General features: G+C 56.9%; 1 protein-coding gene across 1 annotated transcript in view; it reads left to right on the top strand.

The window, feature by feature from the left end:
* Window positions 1–10,909, top strand: part of GLIS1 (GLIS family zinc finger 1) — a 216,828-nt gene extending 205,919 nt beyond the window's left edge. The window contains exons 7-10 of the mRNA XM_044238274.1: window positions 2,107–2,263; window positions 7,040–7,218; window positions 7,820–7,987; window positions 10,408–10,909. Of these exons, the coding sequence (XP_044094209.1) occupies window positions 2,107–2,263; window positions 7,040–7,218; window positions 7,820–7,987; window positions 10,408–10,538 (635 nt within the window). The 3' untranslated portion in view covers window positions 10,539–10,909. The remainder of the gene's footprint in view (window positions 1–2,106; window positions 2,264–7,039; window positions 7,219–7,819; window positions 7,988–10,407) is intronic.
* Window positions 10,910–15,385: the final 4,476 nt, after the last annotated feature.

Genomic DNA, 15,385 nt, shown 5'->3' with positions numbered 1-15,385 from the left:
AACAGAGAGGAGTCCAGAACAGAGTGGGGAGGGAAGGGGAGGAGCTTGCAAGGGGGACATTAAATATTCATTGTCTGATTATAGTAAACTCCCAAGAGCTTGTCTCTCATCTGGAAGGCCCAGCTCTCTTCAGAGGAAACCCTCGGAGCTTATCTGGCAGGCTCCTTTAGCAGACCCAGCGTAATGTGATGGGCAGGGAGGATATGAAAAGCATGAGTTCAGCACGGCTGAGGGAGAAGAGAGCAGGATTTATCAGGATTCTAGACCTTCCTAGCTGTCATGCTTCCAAATTGGTTCAAGATGGCAGGTGAGATGCTCAGGAGAGTGGTGAGCGGAGCAAGCCAGGAGCAGTGCCGAGCCAGGCTCTATCCCCAGAAATCCCCTCCAGTGCCTTCCTGACAGCTGGGGAGGGACATGTGGTGGATGGATGGTGGGGCTGCCCTTGGGACCAGAGGTCCCCACGATGGGAAGGGATAAGGCCTGGAGCTGAGAGGCAGAGGGCCCCCCCAAGAGCCCATTCAGAGCCCTGGGGTCTCACAGCCAGCCCACAGTGAAGCCTGGCCCACAGGCCCCTACGTGGACATCTTGGACATAGCCTGAGCTAGAACCCCAGGCCAGTTCCTTGGCCTGGCTTTAAGTGGGCTTTCTTTGGTATCAGTTGGAGGCCTGATTCGCTGCAGTTCAGGGAGGAAGCCTCCCCTGGCCTGTTCAGTTCCTGGTGGTAGCTTCCTGAGCTGCAGGTCTGGGAGAAAGGGGCCAACCTGGGATGGGCTAGCCTTGGAACCCCCCAGCCACCGGAGAATGTAAAAGTTCTTTCTTGACTCCATCCACGAAGAGTGTGCTGTGTGCTCAGATGGTCTTCATGGTAAAGAGCGTTGGGTCTGGACCCACGATGACCGGGGTGCTGTTCAAACTGCAGCAGCTGACCCAGGCGAGCTGGGACTAATCAGTGTGAACCCTGCATCAGAGCTCTGGGTGTGGCCGCGAGCCTGCAGAGTTATCCCGGGCCATCAATATAATGACTTAATTTCTAGGAAAATGATGTCAGTGTCATAAAAGTCAAATAAATGTGGCCAGATTTTAAAAGGGGAACAAAATTGGTCCCATTTTCTTCTGATAAAATAGAGGAAAAATTTGCCACCTCTGCTGGGTCCCTCTCAGGCTCAAGTCCCAGAGTTGGGGTCCATTCTCCCTTCTAATTGGGGTTCCTTGGTGAAGGCATTTGGGAAGCACTAGCCTCAGTAACTACTCCCAGACCCTCCATTAGACCCCTGTAGCAACAACTATGACCTAATGTCCTCCATTGATTCATTCCCTACCTGTCTTAACAAGAGTAGGACCCTTGGGAGTAACAGGTGGTAGAAGGTGGTACCACCTTGCAGGCATCTTTTAGAGGTTTAGAATCCTCTAGATGAGAGCATGGCTGCCACCTCTCCTCTATCGGAACCCTTGTGTTGTGTACAGCCTGTACAACCGTCTGTGGCGTCCCTTCTCATAGGTCTCCTAGGCCAGCCTGACATCCAGCGAGCACAGTCTTACCCTGTCTTTAGGACCCCTCATGGTGGACATCCAATCTGTGCTTGCATGTCTCTGGAGACAGGGAATTCATTTCCTCCAAAGGCAGCCCCTTACTCTACATCAGGTCTGCCTATGAGAAGTATGGCCAAGCCCTGAGTCTCTCTCAGGCTTCTCTCCATTCCAGGATCCCTGTCTGCTTCCAGGGCTACACAGAACAGCTCCGGAGACTTGAGGCAGCACACTCCATACAACCCACCACCCTAAAAAAACGCAAGCGTGTGTACACACACACACACACACACACACACACACACAGCCTGGCCTGCTGATGCCTCTGACAGCCCCTTCTCAGTCCTCCGCTGCTTTCAGGACAGCCTCAGCCCCGTATACAGCCCTGTAGCCAGGGCACGAACAGCGGAGCAGGGCCTTCCCCTCCTTGTTTGGACCCCTGACCTCCTGTTAATACGACCGTGCTGGTTTCGCTTCGTGTCTGTCTCTTTCTGACAGCAGACACACAGCTCCTGGGTGGTTCACAACCATCTCTAGGGAGCGGCCGAAGCCCAGTGGTAATTGTTTGCTTCCCTGCAGGCATGTATCCTGGCTCTGTCACCCCTCATAATGGGCTCGCATCGGGCATCCTGCCCCCCATGCACGAGGTCCCTTCCAGGCACCACCCACTGGATGCCAGCACCAGTTCCCACCACCATCTGTCCCCTCTCCCCACGGCTGAGAGCACCAGGGACGGGTACGTACAGCAAGCCGGTCCTCCGGGACCACAAGCAGACACCTGCACAGGGGCAGGTGAGGGGAGGCGTCCTGCACACTCCGTGGTTATCAATGATAATGCAAACTGTCAGCATTTATGCGGCGCTTACTGTGTACCATATCCTGGACGGACACCTGTGCACAGTCTCATTGGCGCCTCGAGGCCACGCACCAGGCAGAGGGTGTTGGCACGTGGACTTCCTGACGCCTCGCCGCGTGTGCTCCTCCTCTCCCCCCACCCCCGTAAGGGCGACTGCTGAAGACACCGTGCCCTGCCCTGCACCCTGGACTGCCTGGCCAGGCCTCCTCGGGAGCCTCACTCCGGCTTCTCTTTGGCTCGCGCCACATGTTTGGCGAGCAGGCTGCCTGCTGCCCACTCCAGAGGTGCTCGTCTGGCTCTCACCACCATTCTGGCCACAGCAGCTGTGGTCACTGCCCCGCCCCGCCCACAGGGTTTGTCCAGGGGCCCGTCATGCAGGATCACTGCAAGGAAGAGCGAGCGGTCTCTTTCTGTATTCAATGTGGTTCCCATTGTGGCCACTTAATTGGCTGGAAATGGTAAATGTGCTAATTGCTGGCCCCTGGTGCTGCCAAATCTGTTTTCCTTGCAAATGTGCAGAGGGAGTTCACACAACCCTACAGCCTGCCTTCCCTGCCACTTTCACTTATCACTAGCAGGACTTGATCAAACTTGACCCCCAAGGCCTGGCCTCGGTACCGTCCTTCTCTGCCCTTGCTCCCCAAGGCCACAGCCTTGGCCTTGGCATTGGCCTGCCTGTGCCTGGGGCCAGCCTGGCTTCATCACCAAATTTGCTGTCCAGAGCTCCGAACAAGGCTCCTCGCCACTCACTTATCCCGTCAGTCAGCGTCCAGTTACTGAGCCCCTGAGGGGGGCCGGCCCTGGACCCCATGCTCGAGCGACTGATGACCCCAGCCCTGGAGAAGCTTACCATCAGGAAGGGACGTAGACCTGCAGGGATTGACCACGCAGAATAAGGGCTCTGAGGGAAGAAGCAGAAGGGGCTGTGGAAGCCTGGAGGAGAGCCCAGTGCGGTGGAGGACAATGCAGGGAAGGCTTCCTGGAGTTGGTGCTAGACCAGGCCTCCACAGTTAAGTAGCAGTTGACCCAGTGGAGAAATTGGGAGGAAGGGGCAGTGGGAGTGCAGACACGGTGAAGCTTGGAAGCCTTGCCGTGCTCTGGGAAACATGCACCTTTGTGTAGGGTGACAAGCTCAGGAGGGAGGTCGCCAGGGCCAAATCACACGGCCTGTGGTGGGGCTATATCCAAAGGGAGCTGGGCAGTGATGTGGTTAGTTTGGGGAGGACGGCGTGGCCCACAGTGTAGGGCTGGTTTCCAGAGGCAGCATCGAATGTGGGAGGGTGGCGGCCTGAGCCAGGGCTGCTGGGTGGAGAGGAGGAACACCAGGAGGCATCAGAGAATCAGCGGGCCTTGAGGAAACGCAGCTGGGTGGGGAGAGGAGGAGGCACCCGGGATGGGCCCTTGGGGAGGCAGAAGTGCCATTCATGGACCAGGGAAGACTTGTGGGGGGGGGGCGTGCGTGGAGAGCCACAAAGAGGCAGCCTGAGGGGGAGCCAAAGGGGACCCAGAGAACCAGGCCTCCCTGAGCCTCAGTTTCCTCCTCTATAAAATGGGTATTAAAATCTTCTTCTTTAGGAAGATGGTGAGGAGCAGCCATAGCAGACACACCTGCTAGTTTTGTACGTGGCATCACGGACATGGACCGCTTTACCCCACCCACCCACCCACCAGCTCAGGCCACCTGCTCACCCACACGCCTGCCCCAAAAATGTCTCCAACCAAACTAAAATAAACCACAGAGGCCTCTCCCTGCTCAGGCCCTCTGCTCTGCCTCATTCATCACCTGCCTGCCGCCTGCGTGTAAGTGCCCGTCAGGGATTCCTGCAGCGAGTGGCAGAGTGATGACAAGACCAGGACAGCCCAGCCCACCGTCCAAGTGCCCGTGCCTGCTCGAGTCGTCCCAATAGGTCAGGCACCCAGGCTCCCTCGCTGGGCTGTAGGAGAGGAGGGCCCTCGAGCCTGACAGCAGGCCCAGGCCCAGCTTGAATGGGTTTCTTTTTTCAGCCCCTGAGAAGAGCGGCAAGGCAGAGGGAAAAGGCCTTCAGCCTCCCCTTCCTGCCAAAGTCAACAGGGAAGGCCACTCGCGGCTCCCTGGTGGTTTGCTGGGACGTTTAAAGAGTTTGACAGAATTATCTGATTCACTCAAAAATATGCTAAGAGGGCCTGACTTCATGACCAAATTTATTTACCCTGGCTCAGGGAAGACGCCGAAAGGGCGGTTTTCCACCTCAGCCCCATACGAGGTATGAAGCCCTCAGTCTGCCAAGCCAGTGAGGTTTTATATTAATTTTTATAGGTTCCAATTGAAGCAAAAATATTTGATTTAGGAATCATTTGCATGACTCAGAAGAGGAGCTCCAGATGATCTTTTTTCCTTTTAAAGAGTTCAGGTAGAGCAGCGTAACCTCAGCCTTCATGTCGGCTGCGGAGAAAGTCGTGTTCTGTTTAATTTCACTGGCTGTGAAGGTGGCAAATGTGAATTTATGGCAGGTTTGAGACAGGGAAAACAAACTTTGAGAATGCGTTTTTTTTTTTTTTTCCTCCTTCAGATCTGGTTCTCCTTAATTCTTCAGCGCTGTTAATCTCTGGGTTTTGTAGCTGAGCGATTAAAAAACCCGTTGGTTAGTGTTTATCAGCTGTTTGTGGTGTCCCCAGCCCAGGGCTGAGCACGGTGCCCCTGAGAGGCAAGGCCCAGCCCTCCCACAGGAGCTCCCAGGACAGGGGACCGGCGGGAAGTCAGGGAAGGGCTGGCGTGGGTGCAAGCTTGGGCCGGGCGTGAGACAGGTGGTCACCACGCAGCGGGCCTGAAGGGGGGTAGGTCCCCTACGGGCCACCCCGCAGGCTCCCCACGGGCCACACCTCAGCCCAGCCTCAGCCTGAGAACCTGCTGTGAGGACACAGGCTTACGCACAGCCCGCCACGGCATATAGACCGCAGCCGTAGACCCTCTCCCACTTGACGGCTCTGTGAGAAGAGCCTAAAAACAGTCATGAGGATGATAAGAAGGTCATGGGGCCTTGATGAGGATTCAGTTCATCAACTTGATGCTGAGGAGGTACCTGCAGTGTGTGAGATGGGGGACGGGGAACCAGGCGCCAGCACAGAGGCCCCCCGTGTCACGTTCAGCACACTCACAGTGGTGGGGTTCCAGACATCGAATGATGGCAGTGAGCAGAGGGTGCCCAGGCTGAAGGGAGCAGGTGGGGGGACCCAGCAGGGCTACAGACCTGGGGCCCACTGGCCTCTCCCTAAATCTTTCTCCATTTCAGGATAGCCTTGCTTCCCTCAGAGAAAGGGGCTGATCTGTCCCCCTAATGCGTCATGTTTAGAGGGTAAGCAGGGGTAGTGTTTCTGGCCTATAACGGTCACCTTAGCTGAGACATTGGATTTGTAGTATATTTTAAGGTGGATGGTCCAACAGATCCACAAGGCAAATCAGAGAGTGGACACTCTGAGCTCCCCTTGCCTCTTCCGCAATGCACATAAGGGCTTTACAGGCTGGTGCCCAGAGCCCCCAAGTCCATCTGGCCCCAGGGCCAGGTCGGTTCCTGTGAGCAGAGGCATCAGGAGCAGCATGAGGAAAGATCCCACTCTGTATGGACATGCCACCCAGTTAGATAACCTGCCTGGGCTCTGCTGCGATCAGGGTGACAGAACAGCTCTCAGCTACCATGACCTTATTCCAGACAGTGAACTTCCAGAGAGCACAGGCTCAGTCCTGCCTTACCTCAGGCTCTGTATGAATAGAGGTGGTGAGCCCCCCATCACAGGAGGTATGCGAGTGCAAGGATGGAGACAGAAGGTCCCTGAAAGCTCATTGTGTGGGGGAAGAAAGCCCAACTTAGACATCAGAACTATCTGCTTGTTTTCTTTCCCTATGTCTTTATAATAATGATGCTGGTTCATGGCGTGACTAAGAATACATGTTACATCATGTTGGGTGCTGTGTCCACTTTGACTTACTTAATTTTACCCTCATCCTAAACCGTGAGGTCAGGGTGGCCGGGACTAACCTGGTGAGCCGCATCTCTGAACCTTGCTGTTTTGATGTGTGAGGCAGACACAAGAACTTCTCTCCCAGGGCCTGAGGTGAGGCGGGGACTCAGTGGGTGGTGACTCTTAGTGCCATGGGGCTGTCAGGGCAGCTCTTCTGGGGCTTGTCCTCCCGGTGGCCAGAGTGCAAGTGCAGAGTGAGAGCAGCGTGGTCCCGCGGGGGTGGCTGGTACTTCCCGCAGCTCATGAGAATCCCAGTGTCCCAGCTGGACACACAGCAACCCTGGGAGCGGCTCAGAGACATTAAGCATCTTGCTGAAGTCACAGCCAGTGAGAGCAGACGGGGTTTTAAAATAGTTCTGTCAACTCTAAAGGTCGTTCTGATAACCAGTGTTCCTTGCTGATTGCCAGTCCTAAATACCAGATAGAAGTTCTTCTTTACTGATCCCTTTGGACTTTCAAGCTTAGATGACTTTCAAATTTAATTCCAGTTTGAACATAATCTAGAGTAAAAGCTTCCTCTTCTAACTGCGGTGTCTTAAGTAAGAGCAGATCGGGTAGCGAGCTCCTCATGGCTGGAGGGAAGCAAGAAGCAGCAGCCATGCCTTTGGCCCCCTGGCCCCCAGAGGCTGTCCTACTGATGACTGCCTCTGTTCTCTCCAGGTTGGGACCCGGCCTCCTCTCCCCCATGGTCAGCCCACTGAAGGGACTCGGGCCACCACCGCTGCCGCCATCCTCTCAGAGCCATTCTCCAGGAGTCCAGCCCTTCCCCACACTCTCCAGCAAGCCACCCTACCCACCTTTCCAGAGCCCTCCACCCCCACCTCTGCCCAGTCCACAAGGTAAGCTCTGGCTGGGGACCTCTCTCCATAGACACCCACTGACTTCTGCTCAGGGTGCCTGAGGGGAATGGGGCACTGATGGGGGAGACAGTGGGCATCAGAATGAGCGAGGGCGCTGAGGGTCACTGTGGGAGAAGCCAGGAGTCAAGTGACCCAACACACCTAGTCAGGGGCACTTCTTGAGGAAATTCCGTTGGAGGTGTGGGGAAGAGTTGTTCCATTGACAAGGCATTGAAGGGAACAGCAGTGACCAGGTGGGAACAGCCTGCTGCTTGGAGGAAGGGCAGGGAGCAGGCATCTCAGGAGGTGGGGGTGGGGGACCGACAGTCCCTTCCTTCAGAGCACTGCGTCAGCCTACAAATGACTCCAGTCAGGAGCCGCTACATGAGGCCACCTTACCCTCCCCTTCCAGCGGCTGGCAGAGCTGGGAAAGGGGCCTAGGACCGCTGCCACCTTCTCCCGCTGGAGCTCTGTTCTCCCCTTCACACCCAGTGTGGAGGGACAGGACGATATGGGAGACGGCACAGCGCGGCAGGGATGGCCCCTCTCGCCCCGGGCACTCATCCTTCGCTGACACAGCCCCTGCTGCCTCTCTTTGCAGGGTACCAGGGCACCTTCCACTCCATCCAGAATTGCTTCCCCTACGGCGACTGCTACCGGACAGCTGAGCCAGCAGCCAGCGGGGACGGTCTAGCCGGGGAAGCCCATGGTTTCAACCCCCTGCGGCCCAATAGCTACCATGGCCTCAACGCACCTTTATCTGCCACCGGTAAGCCCCAGCTGCCTGCCTCCCTTCCCTGAATGCCTACCGTGGCCCAACCCTGGGCTGGGCGCTTATGTACATTGTCCTGAAGGTCTGGGACGGCCTGAAGAGGCAGAGTCATCCCCACTTGGTGGAAGGAGACATCGAGGCTCCCAGAGGCCCCAGAACCCCCACAGAATTGGCATTGGCATCCTGCCTGTCTCCATATCAGTGTCCCTCCCACGTTGTCACAGCTGCTACGTGTCGGCACACTGGCAGGTTTCTGAAGACAGAGAAGAATCAGGGAGCTTGCAGTCCAGCTGATGTTGCCCTTTAACTATTTACTGAGCACCTACTGCATGCCAGGCACGGTTGTAGACCCTGAGGGTACAACAGGGAAAGAGACAAAGACGGATCTCTGTCGAACAGATGAAACGGGGCTGGAGTGGCCACACTACTAGGAAAGGACAGAGCCTAGAGGTTGTGCTTGTCCCTTGTGTGGCATCTGTGTCCCCCGCTATGGAGCCCTGGGCCTTCTGCAAGGAAGGGTCCCGCTGCAGTGGAGAAAGCCGGTGACGGGCCAGGGTGGATGGGCTCAGACCAGCAGGGCCGAGCCAATCATAGCAGGGGCATCTGAGGGCTAGGGCCGACCCTCCTGGAGTTCCTCAAGCCAAGCCCCACCCCAAGTCAGCCTCCAGGCCCGCAGCCAGCTGGAAGCTACCAGGTGTGGGCAGGATGGGGGTCTCAGACAGAGGGGAGCCTGAGGCCCCATGCCAGAGACCCCTTGGACAGCTCTGGGTGTGTGCAGCTGGGGGTAGAGGATTAAGGACATAGGGACAACAAGAAGGCCATAGACAAGCGCCCAGAAGCCTGTGGGCCCATCTGCACGTGGGTCCCTATGTTCCCGTTCACACACGTGCTCTCCCATCTGCGTGTGTCTTCTTTCTTCGCACATTTGTGGTGAGTGTCCGTGGTGCCTGTGGATATCATAGGGCCCGTAAAAGCAGGTTCCAAGCATTACAAGCCCCCCTGCGTGTTTAAGGAGCTCACAGGGCACAGGTGCTCAGGTCTACATGCATGTGCAGATGTCACACTCATGCTGATGTTCGTGCACTGTGTACACGCGCTCTCCCTACCCTTTATTCCCGTCTGTACACACACTACATTGCCCTGTTCCCATCCCAGGACTCCAATCGGTGCACACAGACTGCATTCAAGCATGCTGTAAGTGTGTCTGGGGATGGGAGCGTGTCACCTCTGTGCGTCATAGGCAGACGTGTACCCTCTCCCAGGGTGCGCACGGGCCGTGGGGGATGTATGTCTCCTCTTTGCACACGCGTGGGTTGGTGTGATAAGGCACTGGCCCCAATCCCAGCACTGCCGGCTCTCACCCTTCATCCTTCCCCTGCTCCATGCAGCCTGCGGCGGGGTTTCTGGGCTTAGCAACAGGAACAAAGAATGAGCACAGGCAAGAGGCAGCTTCCATGCCCCACACCAACGTAGTGGATTCTTGTGGCCTCCTTTCTCCCCTGCTATCTGGGTGGCAGTCCAGCATTCGGGGCCCATCCCAGGACCCACAAAGCTGCCTACACCTCCCACCAAGCTGAGGATAGACATGGATTGATCCAGACTCACAGGGTGGCACTGTGGGGCCCCAGGAGTAGATTAATCCCACTGCACAGATGGAAAGACTGAGGCCTGCCTATGTTAGGCTATAGAAATCTGTGATAGCAGCTCAGGGACCTGGCTCTTTGGGCAGGGACTGGATAAGACCCTCCAGGTTGAGGGCCTTTGAGCAGTGACCCCACTCAGACAGCACGTCCAATGGAAGAACCAGGTGTCTTGGGGCCAGATGGATCTGGGTTCAAATCCCAGTTCCCCGACTGACAAGCAGTTGGCCTTAGGCAAGTGTCTTGGCCTCTCTGAGCCTGTCTTCTCAGCTGTAAAATGGGATAGTGACTCCTACCTCACAGGATTGTTGAGAGACTTGAGTTAAGATTTCAAGAGCCTCAGTAAGAACCCAGTAAGTACTCATCTCCTTCTTTGGGTTTCTCGTGTCTGGTTAGGTAAGGAACATGAAAGAGTGGGGATGGGCTGGGTTCCCTCTGCCAGGAGGGGACAAGCCCCCAAGGGCAAGAACTGTGATAGCCCTCCCTCTCTTCCCTGCATTCTGCCCTATAGTCCAGCACTGGGTGACAGACTGCCCCCGAGTCAGACATCTGTCTGTCCAGCTGCCCCGGCCCCTTGGGGGAGTGCTAGGCCTAGAGCGTCTCCTCCCACCCACCGGCTCCCTTTTCTGGAAGAGCAAAGCCTCAGAGCAGGCCCTGCGGAAGACACTATGAGAGGGACCCTGGGCAATAAGATGGGGTGAGGGGGGCTGGGAAAAGACGATGAGGCAGAGCCCCTACATTCTCCAGCCGGGACCCTGTTCCCCACTGTACCCACAGGCTATGAGGCCCTGCCACCACAGCCATCCGAAGACATGGCATCCAGCGGCCCCGAGGACTGCAGCTTCTTCCCCAATGGGGCCTTTGACCACTGCCTGAGTCACATCCCGTCCATCTACACGGACACCTGAAGGAAGGCCCTGCCTGCCCTTGCCCCCCTCTATGGCAGACACTGCTTTGCCCACTGGCCGTCTGTCCCCACCCTCTGGGCACCCAGCCTGAGCCAGCAGGCCGCAGCTCCCCACAGACTCAGGGTGCCAGGCTGCGGCGGCTGCCAGCACTGGCCAGGAGCGCCGGCCTGAGCCCGAGCTGGCGGCGCGGGGGTGCCCATCAGGATCCGTGAGCTGCAACATTCCCTTGCCTGTGTCTTCCTTTTCTTTCCCCCACAGTTTTGAAATCACAGACCTCGTGTATATAAAATGTACAGAACTTGTTTTCCATTCCCCTTCCAGTTTTATATTTTGGGTTTTTACAAGAAAAACATTAAAAACTGGAAACAAGACGTGGGGGTCTGGTTGTGCCCGCAAGGGGGCATCGAGGCTGAGGCGGGCAGCAGGGTGGAGGGGTGTGTAAGGGAGCCAGGGTGAGGGGCTCGGAGGCCCCGGGGAAGGGGGGCCGCCTCACACAGCCCACACGGCCTGCTGGTCCCAGGACCATGCCGCAAGGCAGGTGAGAAGACCAAGGCTAAGGCTCAAACTGGGACCCAGATCAGCTGTCCTAGACCTTTGCTCTCTGAGCTGACTTCTCAGTCACTGGAACGTTCTTTCATGCTGGCTCTGGCTTCGGGTCAGCAGGGAAGGCCTGGGGCGGCAGGACAGAGTCCAAATAGCCTCCCGAAGATGGGGGTCAGGCTACAGACAGTATCCCCGCCCGGACACAGATCCCCACCCTACTCCACGCTGTCTGGGGTGGGGGAAGTTCTGAGGGTACCGAGGCTTACTCGGGGTTGTTGTCCTCCCCTGCCTGGCTCCCTCCCCTTCATCTAGACCTGGACAGATGGCCTGGACAGCGTCCTGCATCTCACCACGTCACCCTGAAGGTCACCTGGTTAAAAAAAAAAAAAAAAAAAAGGAGAAGAAGTCCTTTAGGAAAATTCCTACCTCGGCATTGCCAAAGTGAAATGAGATAAGGGAAGGTGCAGGTGTTGCGGACCTACTGTGTGCCGGGCTATCCTCAGACAACTCTGCGGAGGAGTGTCTTGTCCTGAGGCAGGGCAGTCAGGAGTCAAACCCAGTTCAAAGACTGAGGCAGGGAGGCAAAGCAAGGTGGAAAAATCTAGTCAATCCCTTCTTTTTTTTTTTTTTTTTAATGGTTTATGTATTTTAGAGAGTGCTGGGTAGGGGAGGGGCAAAGAGTGTCTTAAGCAGACTCCACACAGAGGACAGAGCCTGACGCAGGACTCGATTCCACAACCCCAAGATCACAACCTGAAACCAATATCTGAAACCAATAGTCAGATGCTTAACGAACGACACCACCCAAGCGCCCCAATCCCTTCTTTATAGAGAAGGAAGCTGAGGTTCAGAGAAGCCACCCAGCCAAGTGGTGACAGGACTAAGGCTGCCACCTGTATACGTGCCCAGTCTCCCCCTGCAACCTAGGGAGGCCATGCGTCCTGCTCTGTGTCCAGGCCAACCTGTGGGGACTGTATCTGGGGCTCCCTTCCCTCTGCCTCCCAGCTGTTTCTAGCAAGTGAGGAGCCCAGCTTGGGAAGGAAGAGGGAGAGCAAGGGTCCCTGGGCAGGCTCTGTCCTCATTCAAGACCCCAGCTCCAACCCAGTGACCGCCCCCCACCCCACAATGTGCTGGTCACAGCAGTGACCCCCTGTCCTCCCTCTTCAGGCCTGGGCTGGAGGCTTGAAACTGCTCCCACTGTTAGGAAAGTCAGGGCACCGCACTGTCCCTCGTCAGTCTGCCAGCCATCCACACTGTTGTGCATGGACCTTTCCTTAAACCCTCGTCGCCTGCCCCAGTCAGAGGCCCATCTGTTTCCTTCCAGAGCCCGACAATGACCCCATTTTAAAGATGCAGACACTGAGGGACCTGAAACAGCCAGAGGGCGGTAGAGCAGGGATTCAAACCCAGGGATGGGGCTCCAGAACACACACTCTCACCCACGGCACTTCCAGCCCTAAGGACTCCGGGCAACCTGGCTCCCACCTCCTGCTCCCAGAACAGGCCCAGTCCTGGCCTCCAGTGGGGAGATTCTGACCTAATGCCACATAGCACGTGGGCATCTGGGATGAGGACCCAGGGCTCCTGACTCCCAGGCGCCCCTGGTCCCGTAGTCCCATCCTCCACTGGTTTTATGGAACTAATTAGGTCGTGGCAAAATTCCTTTAACAGAGATGCTCCAGAATCAATACTGCATGTCATTGTAAGCACTTAATCCACTCCAGATAAGCAGAATTAAGCTGTACAATGAGGACATATTTCTATTAATAATGAAAGGGCTGCGCCGTGAGCAGGAGAACACACAAGGAGCTGGCAGTTGGATCCCATTTAGTTTCTGAGAGAGAGAGAGGGAGAGAGGGGGACAAAGGCAAAAAGAAACAAAAGAGAAAGAGAAAAGACAGATGAGCGAGCTGGAGACAAAGGCCCGGCACACAGTAGGGACTCAGTCATGGCAGTTTTCATCCTGACCCTGAATTTCGATGTGACTGCCCCCTTCCCCTGCTGGGGTCTCCGCTGAGCCTCCGCTCCTCCTCTTGGCACCCGGAGGCCTCCCGCCTCCCAGACGCCGGCAGGTCTCCATCCTAGTCTAGGGAGCACAGCAGCGGCTGGACCCCTGGGGCAGGATCCACCAAGAGACTGGACCTGATCTCCCTTCCCGGCCACGCTTTCTTCGTCCCTTATTTAGGAAACACTGAGAACCGCGGCTCCTCCTGAGCTCTGACCAAGTGCCAGGGCCTGCGGCCGGGACTGTGCTGCCGTCACAGGGCAGGGTGCTTAGTGCCCACGCCCCCAACACACAGGGGTTTCGGGTCAGGTGGAAGTGGTGAGTATGTTGTACCTGGAGCGGCCCTGGGGAATGGACCACCACCTGGGGCCCTGTGGGGTCTGTAGGTCAATGGAGCCGAGTCTGCCCAAGAGCCCCCAGAGCGGGACCCAGGGTACAAGCTGCCCTAGTCAGCCAGGTGATGACCGCACTGCCCTTCCAGCCCAGCCACTCGGGGAAGCCCCTGCTGCACTGCCCTTTGTCCAGTCCAGGCTGAGACTGATCTGTCCCCCACTCTCCCTCATCACTGTCTCCATCAGGGGACCTCTGCCTTCCATCTCTTCCTGTCCCTCTGTTTTCTGTCCCCCTCTCCCTGTCCTCTGTCCCCCTGTCCCTGTCTTCTGTCTCTTCCTGTCCCTCTGTCTTCCTTCCCCCGTCCCTGCTTTCCCTCACTGCTCCCCCTAGTCTCCCAGCAGCTCTTTGCCCCTGTACCCTCCATCTCCCCATCTCCGCTGAGCCCTCTTGTCCCCATTTCTCTCCTTTTCGCTTCCTCTGCCCCTCCCAGCTCACCCCCGTCTCTGTTTTTCTTCTTTCTCCTGCCTTCTTTAAACTGCAAGTCTTTCTTCTGTGCCCCATTCTCCCTGCCTTGCCCCCTCCTCGATGACTCTTGCCTTGCTGTCTGTGGCCTAAGGCAACATAGAGCTCTAGTGCCTGGGGGAGAGGACCCAAAAAGGGCATCCCAGGAGAGTGCTGGTGGGAAAGGCCCTTGGTGCAAGGCCTCAGGTCACTTGACCCCTTCCTCAACCACCTGCCGGAGGTCTCTGGGGACAGTGAGTATCAGGAACTGCCCTTCTGCCTTTTATGGTTAGGCCCAGGGTCCCTTGGTGGTGGGCACAGGGATTCCCCATCCCAGGATCTGCCTGGACTCCCTCTGACTCCAGAGTCTCTGTTGCTGCTGGCTCTTGAGGTTCCCATGATCCAGACCGTTAGAACTAAGAGGTCCCCTGAGGCCACTGGCGCCGCCCCTTCCCCACGGATGGAGAAACCCAGGACACATGCAGAACAGGGCACCGGGCAAGGGGAGGAGTGGGGTGTGCCATTGGGACGTGCCTCTGCCCGCTGCTGTGAAGGGAGCGGGCGAGGCTCCCCCTGGAAGCTCAGGAGGTGGGTCCTGCTCTGCCCTCTTCACGGTGGGCTGCTCAGCCCCTGCAGTACACAGCAGGTGTTCAGTACTTGTTTGTCGAATACATCCGTGGGGCGTGAGAGCCAGGAGCGAGGGACCTGGGTCCCGTCTGTGCAGAACTTCATGCAGATCAGGGCCACAACACGAATTTGTGAGCTCACCGCCCCATCCAGCCCCTCATTTTCCGAATGAAAAGACTGGTCCAGGGACGCCTGGGTGGCGCAGTTGGTTGGACGACTGCCTTCGGCTCAGGGCGTGATCCTGGAGTCCCGGGATTGAGTCCCACATCAGGCTCCCAGCTCCATGGGGAGTCTGCTTCGCTCTCTGACCTTCTCCTCGCTCATGCTCTCTCTCACTGTCTCTCTCAAATAAATAAATAAAATCTTAAAAAAAAAAAAAAAAAAAAAAAAAAGAAAAGACTGGTCCCAAGAGTATGACGTGTCCACAGTTTACAGAGCAGGAGAGTGGCCAGCGGTGGAGAACCCAGGCCTCCGGGTCCCCAGACGGCCTCTGCCCAGCCCATCCTGCCAGCCCACCTGGATGCCCACCACATCCCTTTGCCTTACTGCTCAGCCAGAACCGACGTTGTCTCCGCAAGGTGAGGGTCATTAGCCCATTTTGCAGAGTTAAGAACTGAGTCCCAGAGAGTGAGGGCAGAGCTGGCATTCCAGAGCTGGTCTGTGGCCCCAGCACTGGGCCCCAGGGCCCTACCGACTTGGGTCGTGGGGAGCGGCCCATGGAGATTTGGCGCACTCCCTTCTCCGCCAGCCCGCGGGAACCATTCGGCTTTTCCAAGTCCTGATTTATATACTCGCCTGGGCCGTCAGCCCTGCCAGGGATTTATAGGTTTCTAAGTGA

Source organism: Neovison vison, chromosome 2 (assembly GCF_020171115.1).
Source record: "Neovison vison isolate M4711 chromosome 2, ASM_NN_V1, whole genome shotgun sequence".
Classification (NCBI taxonomy): Eukaryota; Metazoa; Chordata; class Mammalia; order Carnivora; family Mustelidae; genus Neogale; species Neogale vison.
Note: the sequence above shows the minus strand (reverse complement) of the source record. Positions and strands in the feature narration are given on the sequence as shown.